The sequence below is a fragment of the Chrysochloris asiatica genome, unplaced genomic scaffold, assembly GCF_000296735.1.
Source record: "Chrysochloris asiatica unplaced genomic scaffold, ChrAsi1.0 scaffold00075, whole genome shotgun sequence".
Lineage (NCBI taxonomy): Eukaryota > Metazoa > Chordata > Mammalia > Afrosoricida > Chrysochloridae > Chrysochloris > Chrysochloris asiatica.
In genome coordinates, this window is record NW_006408593.1 from 10,224,650 (window position 1) to 10,235,217 (window position 10,568).

Genomic DNA, 10,568 nt, shown 5'->3' on the forward strand with positions numbered 1-10,568 from the left:
TGAGCAAATGCTGCCCTTTTGGTCTCAGAAGTCTCCTTATGTTTTTGTACTGCCAAGTCATAAATACCTGCTGGTCAGAGCTTCTGAGCCCTGAGGTGGTTTCACAGCTCCAAAACTCCAAGACACTTTGTCTTTGGAGACAGCCTGTATTGAAGAAACAATTTCTAAGATGTTATCTGAGATACTTTGAGACACTTTTAGTCCCAGGGAACACAAGTTGAGAACCACTGAACACGTTCATCCTCCCAGCTTGAAGGTTCTGCACTTAAGTACCCTCCCCTTCCTAACACTGGAGAATTATGGCTAATGTACCCGGTGTCTGGAAGGTCAGGTGAGAGGAGTGACCTCATGGCTGGCCAGGAGCCAGCAAATGTGAGGGATGTAGGATCTCTACAAACATTATTTCACGTAACCTTCAGTCTGTCAAATTTCCTGAGGAGGTCAGTGTTCCTGGCCCCAATTTGCAGACAGGAAAGTGAAGGCACCAAAAGATTACATGACGCTTCTCCAAGGTCACAAGGCTGGCAGGTGGTAGAACTAGAGTTGGAGACCCCGTCTGGCCTGACGCCACACCAGTACCCTCCTCTCCAGTTCCTGTCATCTCAGTGCAATGGGAAGAAATGGATGAATCTTTCTTGGAGTCTTTCTTCCCTAGGCCCAGAGAGTTTTTGTCACTGCCATTCAACAGAACCCCTTCTGAAGCACCTTTAGACCCTCATTTGCTGAGGGACTACAAAGCTCTTGGACCTCATGACCTCAAGTTTCTCCTCAGCCCACCTTCCAGAGATCTCCCCTGCTCCCACTGTTCTTAGAGATAAGTTAGGAAACTATGTGGTTATGTCTTAACTTCTAGACGTTTCCCTAGATGGATGAAAGCAGATTCAGGCAAGGATTGGTGATTCCATGTGTCTGTCATTGTAGTCTGACCAATGGAACCTGGTCCCCAAGTTTAAAAACCCCCTTTTGTGGAAAGGTTGGGGCCAGTAGGCATTGGTCTTTTGGCTTCAGCTCAAGAAACTGCTCTCTTGACCAATGGTAAATAAGAAGGCACTCAAGACTTGAGACAGGCCTAAACCTTGGACAGAGATGTGTGGGCAAAGGAGTTAACAGTCATTCAAAGTGATGAGTAAGAATCATGACTCTAGATTAAGACAGACCTGGGCTCAAATTCTGGTTTTGGCATTTCCTTGCTGTGTGACCTTAAACAAGTGACTCTACCTCTCTGAGCTTTCCTTTCCTTACCTGAAAAAGGAAAGGGGGCGGCAATACCTATTCCTAGACCTTTATAGTGATTAAGGAAGACTGCATTTTTCCTGACAAAGTAAGAAGATAGACTGGCTGTTACAATTGTGAGCTACACGTGCCAAGCCTTGAACTCATTATAGTCCATGCGTGATGAAGGAAGCATTCCTTTTATCATAATCTCTCTGATGAGGAAGCCCAGACATGCACAGTGTAGGAACTTGCCCCAGGCTACCAGCAGAGCTGGGATCCTGACTTCTGTTAGAGCCTTTTCTCTCCACTTGCCCAACTGAGCTGGGAACTGAGACTCCACCCTCCCTCCAGCTCACGGCATGTGCTCTGCCTGGCTCACCTTGGAGGCTGCCCCAGTACTGTTCCCAGGAGACACTGCTCCTTTCGGTGCATTTGTCTGGAGGCAGGAGCTTGCTCCATTAGACACAATCTGTAACGGATGTGGTGCATAGTTAATACAGGTAGCCCACTGATACATTTATTATGCTCCTTACGTGCCAGACAGCCAGAGCTGGTTAAAGCCAGATCCTGCCCTGGAGAGAAACTGAGCAGAGGGGAGAGACACCAAAACTCAGCTAGTCCACAGCTTTGTCAGCGTCTGTTGTCCTCCAAAGGCCTGTCCACATCAGAGCCTGATAGAATGTTGAGTCTTAAAAGGAGCCAACAGGCCATCAAAGCCCAGCTCATCAGTCATTTTATAATGAGGACATTGAGCCCAGAAAGGAAGTGACTTGGCCAAGGTCATGTAGCAGAACAGCTGTGGAAACTGCAGCTCTAGACTCCTACTCCAGTGCTCCTTCTGCCCTAGCATCTGCTCCAGACTGGGTGGAGTCACGTGACCCAGAGAAACCCTGTATTCCCATCTGCCTCTATCCAAGCCCTGGGCTCCACTGGAGGGACAAAGGCTCTGAGCCTGCAGTGGGCTTGTCTCCGTTGACTCGGGGCCTCAGTTCCCCCCTCCCAATAAAACAAGAAGGGAGTTGTCCAAGGTAGAGTCTGAGTGCCCGCAGTCCTCTGGCTCTGATGCTGTCTGTTCAGTTCTGTCTCTTTCCAACAAGCAGTGAGTGGTACCGAGAGTGACGAGGAGGAGGCAGTCCATGTAAAGAGGGAAGTCCAGTGGTGTGGACCAGTGCTCAGAGCAAAATCCCTCCTCACGGGCCACCGGGTGCCTGGGTGGGGCCATGTGTACTGCTCGGTGAGCAGGGCTGGTGGACAGACACCCAGTACGTTAGATACCACCCTGGGTGCCAGGAGTCTGCCTGTTCCTCCTCATCCTCACCTCTGCCCTCACCCTGCGGGCTCAGACTCTGTTTTTCACTGCGCAGTTCAAATGCACTTTATAAACACTGTGGCTCTGGATTGGCCCTGGCATCTCTCTGTAAACAGGAGTAGAGTGGGCTGGGTGTGAGGAGACAGACACTGTCCTGGACCCTTTGGTCCTTGTGATGTGAGGGTGCAGGCCATATTTCCTGGCAAGGGCACTGAGGTGGGGGCAGTGGGGAGGGGCAGATTTGACCTTGGTTAGTTCCCTTGCCCTCTGAGTTACATTCACCCTCTTGGACGGATATGAAGATTTGCAATCGCTACAGTACATAGCGCATCGGCTGATGCAAGAATTAAATGAAATAATCTGTGGGAAGTACTTGGCACGGTACCCAGAACAAGCAATAGCTCCCCAAAGTGTGGCTACTATTCTTTTTGAAACGTCATTGTAGTTTCTGTTATTGTGGTTGAGAGCGTATACAGCAGAACCTCTTCTAAAGCAGCCATTTTACATGTACATTCCTACAGTGATGACGTTCGTCAGCTTGAACAACCATTTTCATCCTCCCTTTTCAAGTTGCTTCTCCCCCATGAACATAAACCCTCTGTCCTCCAAGGTTCCATTCTAGTCTTTCCAGCTGATGTTGTCAATTTGGTACCACAGAGATAGGCCTGGAAAGAATACAATGTCCTTCGCAGACATTCTTACTTGTTTCACTAAACTGTTGTTTGGTTTAAAGATGGCTTTAGGGGAAATTTTGGATTTAAGGTTTAAAAATGACTTCAGGGCAATTGTTTCAGGGGTTCTTCTAGCTTTAATAGTTCCAGAAAATCAGGATTCCATGAAAATGTGGAATTCTGTTCCGCATTTTCAGTGGCTACTAAATAATCCAGGTGTGGCGCTGTGGGTTTTAATGCACTGGACTGCAAAGTTGGTTTAAACTGCAAAGTTGGTGGTTCCAGCTCCCCAGCCACTCCTCGGAAACCCTCTACAGGGTCGCTATGAGTCGGAACCAACTTGACGGCACATAACAATAACAACAACAACTAAATAATATAATAAGCTTCCAAGAAAGCTTTTGAGATAGGATTTGGCACCCTTATTTGGGGAAGGAGGAAAGCGGAGGGCAGCTATGTCCTGACCGCCCCAAGTCTACCCACTCCCAGAACCCTTTGCACCAAGTCCTGCCATAGAATTATTAACCACCTGCTGGGTGGGACTAGTTGCTGCCTTCTCTTCATCGGGTGGGGATAGGGAGGTGGAAGGCAAGGATTGTCTCTGTGTGGGGTCCCCCAGCATAGAAACGGAGGAGACTTTGCTGTTTTGTAGGTGGAACACCATGGAAGGAGACTGTCTGAGCTGCATGAAGTACCTGATGTTTGTTTTCAATTTCTTCATATTTGTGAGTATTCTGGAACATGTCCCCAGGGTCTCTGCTGGGTGGGAAGAGCTGACCACTGTGGGCTGACCCCCAGGGGCAGGAATAGGGTACCCGGCACTAGAAACAGGTCTACCTGCCCACCCAGGATTTGGTGAAGGAGTGGCCCCCACAGTGCCCATTCCGACCCTGCCACAAGAGAGGGGTCCTGCACAGACAGACCAAGGATGGCTCAGTCCTCTGGCAAACAAGGACCTCATTTCTGACCCTGGATTCAGGGGAGGAGAGGGACAAGGGCATGGGAGGATCAGAGAGCCACATGGCAGCTATACCCAAACCTGGTCCCCAGAGCAAATGACAGACTTAGCTCAGCATAGCCTTCTGATATTAGAAATATCTCTAGGATTGGAAGACCTGGGTTCAAATCCGCACTCTTGTCTTACCAGCTGTGTTATTTGAAGTAGTCATTTCACCTCCCTTGATGTCACCACTCCTTAAGTACCTACCTCAATGGGTTATTTGAAACTTCAGCAAGGTTAGATTATCTGAAATGTGTTCAGCACTGAATAACTTAGCTCCTTCCCATCCAACCTCTGGATTCTATACATGAGTTACCTGAGTCCTCAGGTAACCAGCCTGGCGCTCACCCTGAGCATCACACCTGGGGTCTCTGCTCAGCAAACCCCTGCCCCCCCCCCCCCCCCCCATGATTCTCTTCCTTTCCTGTAGTCCTGAAGCACAGGGAGCCATACAGACTTGAGTTCTAACCTCAATACCACCACTTACAAACTGGTAATCCTGGGCAAGCTGATCCCCCCTTAGCCTCAGCGTCCCCACCCCTACGCAGCCTCAGTCCATGACCTGGGCCCTCTGTGAAGCTAAATCAACACATAATTGTTGAATCCCCAAACCTCCAAAAGCAAGGAGGCATAACTGAGTTGCTGTTGGTTGTTGTTAAGTGCCATCGAGTTGGTTCTGACTGTATAGGGTTTCTGAGGAACGTCTGGTGAGACTGAACTGCCAACCTTGCATCAAACCGACTTTGCAGTCCAGTGCATGAACCCACAGCGCCATACCAAGGAGAGACAGTGCACCACACAGTGCAAAGTGTACATCATCCTATTGCCTGCTGTTCCTTTTCTCTCTCTCTCCCCAACTGCTGGGTTTCCTGCCCCCTTGTCTTTCCAGCCCCAACACACCTAAAAATAGAATGTCTTGCCCTAAGTCTACTGCGTGGCCTCTTTCAGCCCAAAGAGAGCACCTATCCAAAAGCCACTGCCTGTCATGCCTTGAGATACCTCCAGGGGGCCTCAGCTCATCCCAGCCCCACCACACACCTATTACCAGTTGATTCTATACCAATTCATTTGTTGTTGTTGTTGTTAAGTGCCATCGAGTCAGTTCCGACCCATAACGACCCTGTACAAGGTTTCCGGGGGTGTAAATCTTTACGGGAATAGAAAGCCTCATCTTTCTTCCACGGAGCTGCTGGTAGTTTCGAACCGCTGACCTTGTGGTTCGCAGCCCGATTTGTAACCACTACACTACCAGAGCTCATAACCACTCTAAAAGGAGCTCTGGTAGTGTAGTGTTTACGAATTGGGCTGCAAACCACAAGGTCAGCAGTTCGAAACTACCAGCTGTTCTGTAGGAGAAAGATGAGGCTTTCTGCTCCCGTAAAGATTTATAGCCTCGGAAACCCTGTACGGGGTCACTATACTCCATGGCACATAACAACTACTAAGAGGACAGAGTAGAATTTCCCCCTTGGGTTTCCAAGACTGTAAATCTTTATGGAAACAAACTGTCCCACCTTTCTCCCACAGAGCGGCTGATGGACTTGAACCTCCAACTTTTCAGTTAGCAGCTGAGCCTGTACCACTGCACTATGAAGCACCTTGCTCCTCCCAGCACACAGAGGAATTTCAAACACCTTTTCAGTCCCTCGGTGGAGTCCTGGTGTGGCGCTGTGGGTTAATGTGCTGGACTGCAAAGTCAGTTTGAATTGTAAGATTGGTGGTTCAAGCTCACCAGCCGTTCCTCGGAAACCCTACTGAGGGTCACTCTGGGTCGAACTGACTTGACGACACTTAACAACAACAACAGGTGGTGTAAACAGTTAACCTGCTCAGCTGCTAACAGAAAGGTTGGTGGTTCATAGTCTATCCAGAGGCATCACGGAAGAAAGGCATGAAGATCCCTACCAGTTACCATTAAGTCATTTCAAGAGTAGAACTGTTCTCCACAGGGTTTGTAATGCCTAGTTTTTCTGCCACCGTCTTGCTGTGTGACCTTTGGCAAGTCGTTTGCCCTCTCTGGATCTTAATCTAGAATGAGAGGGTTGCACTAGATGACTTCATAATCCTGCAGCTCTGACATTTAAAGTAAATAAATGGAAGCATGGTAAATGAACAGCAACCCAGACTAGAGATTGGGTTTAGACACTGCATGATGCACTTTAAAGTCAGAGTAGCAAGAACAATTCAAGGCAACAATTGAAGTTGAAAGCAGTGCTGGGACCCGGGCTCATGCTGCCATTGGAATGTTTGCCCGGCTCACCAGCCACCCTGGGTGAGGGGAGTGGAGTGCCGTTTGGGGTGTCTAACCTCATGTCTGCCTGTTTCTTTTTCTCCCTCCTCTGACTGGCCTGGGGAGCAGCTGGGTGGCGCCTGCCTACTGGGTATTGGCATCTGGGTCATGGTGGACCCCACCGGCTTCCGGGAGATTGTGGCCACCAACCCCCTGCTCATCACAGGCGCCTACATCCTCCTGGCCATGGGGGGCCTGCTTTTTCTACTCGGCTTTCTAGGCTGCTGTGGGGCCGTCCGCGAGAACAAGTGTCTACTGTTGTTTGTGAGTACCATGTCCCAGAGCGGGAGGTGAGTTGGCTGCTGGCTTACAGAAACTTGATGTCTGGGACTCTCAACACCAGAAGAGACTGAAATCAGCTTGTCCAGATCCACTACTTTGCAGTTAATGTTCCTGAAGCACAGAGAGGTTCCGTGACTTACCCAGAATCCCACAGGAAGTTAGTGGTGGAGGCAGGAATAGAACCAAGATCTCCAATCACTCTGGCCCATGCCCCCTGCACTGCCACAGGCTGATCCTCACCAGGCTTTGGGGAAGGATGCTTCAGTAACCAAGAAGGCCATTCCTTCCCTCCTGGGCAGGCAGTAGCAGGCTTGGGTTTGAGTGTGTCTGCTGAGCTGTCCCCTAACTGTGTGACTCTACCTGCTGTATTTCCTTCTCTGTTTTCACCTGTGAAGTGAGGAGGCTGAGAAGCTCAGCTCTAGGTTGGAGTCAGACCTAGAGAACACTGAGGAAGGAGACAGACAGGCAGGAGTTTCACACGGACTTTCCTGGCTCTGGTGGATGGGTCTTTCTCCCCCAAGAGATCCTTGGCCCCAGCTCTAGAACTTCAGGGTAGAGCCCAGATCCGCTTAGCGAACTGTTGCGTGTGGTGGGTCAGCTCATAGGTGCTCTCCTGGGTGTGTGGGGGGCAGAGTTGAGAGATAGGCAGACCCTGCCGGTCAGTTGGCGCACTTACTTTGCCAGACTTCTTCACCATCTTGCCGATGAGCCAGCACCCAGTAGAGCTGGGAGGCCAAGACGGGGCCCAATGCCCCTTTCCTGGATCAGAACGCACAATAGTGTCACAGCGCCCGGTGAGGTGCCCCACATCCACGAGGGGACGTGAAATCAGCTGTGAGATGTGTGATACCAGAACATTGGAGCCCTTGTTCTTCCCTGTGTAAAGTGACCACCACAAACTTCCTCTGGAGAGAAACAAAGGAAACCCGTGAACGCCCCCTGGTGGACAGTGCTCCTAGCAAGGAACCATCTCCCCTCATGGAGCCCACAGGGACGTTGTAAAGGGGCTAGGATACGGGTCCCAGAACACACTCCACGCCACCCTTTTCCCCTCCGCACCTCGTTCCTTTGGGGCTCATTCATTGTTAATGGCCTTCTCTCGAAGCCAAGACAGGAAGCCAGACGGGCACTCTAGGCTGGCAGCAGCCTGTGAGCCTCACCCAGCCTCTCAAACCTCTTAAGTCTTCTGAAGCTAAGTGACTCCCGGTGGTCAAACCCGCCAGCTGGACAAGGATGGTCTTTCTCCCCAGTGCTTCCGGTGGAGAAGAGAGAGACCTAGGAGAGGAAGAGATTGGCCTAGGAAGACGCTGGGGTCCTTTCCTTCTAATCCTATTGTATCCCCTTCCCAACCTTGCTTCTGCTGGCTTCCTTCTTCCTTCACTCTGATTCTCTCTCTTTTTTCTTTTCCTGCCTCTCGCCCTGCATCTTGATTGATTTCCTTGTTTTCATTCACATCCCTTTTCAACCCTCTCTCTCCTGAACTCTAATTGACTGTGTGTCTCTGTCTGCGTGTCTCTGCTTCTCTCTCCCTCTCTTTACTTACCCTCCCTCCTCTTCCTTCCCTTTCCCCTTTCCCTCACCCCTTCTCTGGGGCCCAGAGCAAGAAGCTGGCCTGCCTGAGACCACAGTGCAGGTCAGAGCTGGGGAATGCTTGGACTTAGGGCTGGTCTAGGGACTCCTAGCCTGGAATGGACTCAGAATGTCCAAAATGCACATAAAGATAAGTCCAAGATCTGACGTGTTATATGATGGTGTGTGTGTACGCACGTGCGCACACATGCACACGTGGTTTTGGTGAGGGACACTGCAGGTTCTGGGAGGTTTTTTGAAAGATATGTGACCTTAAGAGTAAGGAGGACCACCTTTATCCACCATCCTGGGCCTGGCTGTGTAGTGGTCCCAGCTGGAAAGTGGTGTCAAGTCTTACACTCCCACAGGGTGGTCCTGACCTTCTAGAAGCATGAGATTGCCTCCTAGACCTGCTGGGGTCAAAAGAGTTGACTTTCACCTCCTCAAAAACTCGGACTCAAAGGCCTGGGAAGAAAGAAGGCCCCGAGATGGGGGCTAGCAGGCAACTGCTACTCTTGAGGCTGAAAACCCACAGGATCTTGGGGGCCCTTAGCCTAAGGACAAATGAGCCTTGTGCCCAAATCACCTCATGATCAATTTATCAAGGAACACCTTTTCCAAACACCCCCACTGATCAATTTAACCTTCTCACATACAGCAGAATAATCTCAACCCATAATTTCAATCAAATTGACTACATTGGTGGAAAGAGAGGATGGAGAAGATCAATCAGCTGCTCAGTCAAATGCTCATGTGCAAGTTCAAGTTAAAACTGAAGAAAATTAAACCTTGAGTTCTGTGGTGGTGACATGCCATTGAGTCAGTTCTGACTCATAGCGACCCTGTACCAGGTTTCCGTGGCTGTAAATCTTTACGGGAGCAGAAAGCCTCATCTTTCTCCCATGATGTGACTGGTAGATTTGAACTGCTGACCTTGTAATTAGCCACCCAATGCGTAATCCACAACACTGCCAGGGTTCCTTGACCTTGAGTGTATTCCACCCAAATTTAAAGACCCATATCAAGAATAGGTTTGACACATTGAACACTAATGACCAAAGAGCAGATGAGTTGTGGGATGACATCAAGAACATCAGACCCAAAGAAAGCAAAAGGTCATTAAAAAGACACACACACAAACAAAGAAAAACCCACAATGCATTTCAGAGAAACTCTGAAACTTGCTCTTGAATGAGTAGCTACATGATGATGTCAAAGAGCTGATGTCACAGGGTGGCTTGAGAAGACAAGGTGAGATGCGAAAAGCGCTGGAGTTAGCAAACCCTAAGGAAAGAACATGCTTGGCGCTTCTTAAGCTAAAAGAACTGAAGAAATAAAAAACAAGCCTCAAGTTGCAATGCTGAAGGAGTCCATGATCAAAATATTGAACAATATTGTTGTTGTAATGTGCCGTGGAGTCAGTTCTGACTCATAGCGACCCTGTACAGGGTTTCTGAGGCTGTAAATCTTTACGGGAGCAGAAAGCCTCATCTTTCACCCACAGAACAGCTGGAAGTTTCGAACTGCTGACCATGAGATTAGCAACCCAATTCATAACCACTATGCTACAAGAGCTCCTTATTAAATAATGTAAGTAGCAACAGAAGATGGATGGAATACACTGTACCGACAACAAAAAATAGGTTGATGATCAACCATGTCAGGAGGTATCCTATGATCAAGAACTAAAGTTACTGATAGAAGCCCACGCAGCTCTGAAGGCATTAGTGGAAAACAAAGCTCCAGAAACTGACAATACCAATGGACATGGGATGCTGGACACACTTACTCGTTTATACCAAGAAATTTGGAAGATTGTTACCTGTCTGATCGACTGGCAGAGATCCACATGTGTGCCCCTTCCAAAGACAGGTAACCTAACGGAATGTGGAAATTATCCAACAGTGCCATTAATAATGCATGCAAGTAAAATTATGCTGAAGATAACTTTAAAAATGGTTGCACCGAGGTCCTGTGGGCCCAAACGTTGCAGACCGTCCAAACCATAGGCTCTGAGGATCAAACTATAGCCAACTAGCAGACATAGCAAACTGTCCCTCATCTGATTATTCAGTTATGTTGTTGTTGCTAAGTGCCGTCGAGTCGGTTCCGACCCATAGCGACCCTGTACAGGGTTTCCGAGGCTGTAAATCTTTACGGGAGCAGACCGCCTCATCTTTCTCCCGCGGAGCAGCTGGTAGTTTTGAACTGCTGGCCTTAAGGTTCGCAGCC

At 49.2% G+C, this 10,568-nt stretch overlaps 1 protein-coding gene across 1 annotated transcript in view; it reads left to right on the top strand.

Annotated features, from left to right (window-relative positions):
• Window positions 1-3,852: 3,852 nt before the first annotated feature.
• TSPAN18 (tetraspanin 18) overlaps window positions 3,853-10,568 on the top strand; it is a 24,852-nt gene continuing 18,136 nt past the window's right edge. Inside the window, exons 1-2 of the mRNA XM_006865037.1 lie at window positions 3,853-3,920; window positions 6,555-6,749. Of these exons, the coding sequence (XP_006865099.1) occupies window positions 3,858-3,920; window positions 6,555-6,749 (258 nt within the window). The 5' untranslated portion in view covers window positions 3,853-3,857. The remainder of the gene's footprint in view (window positions 3,921-6,554; window positions 6,750-10,568) is intronic.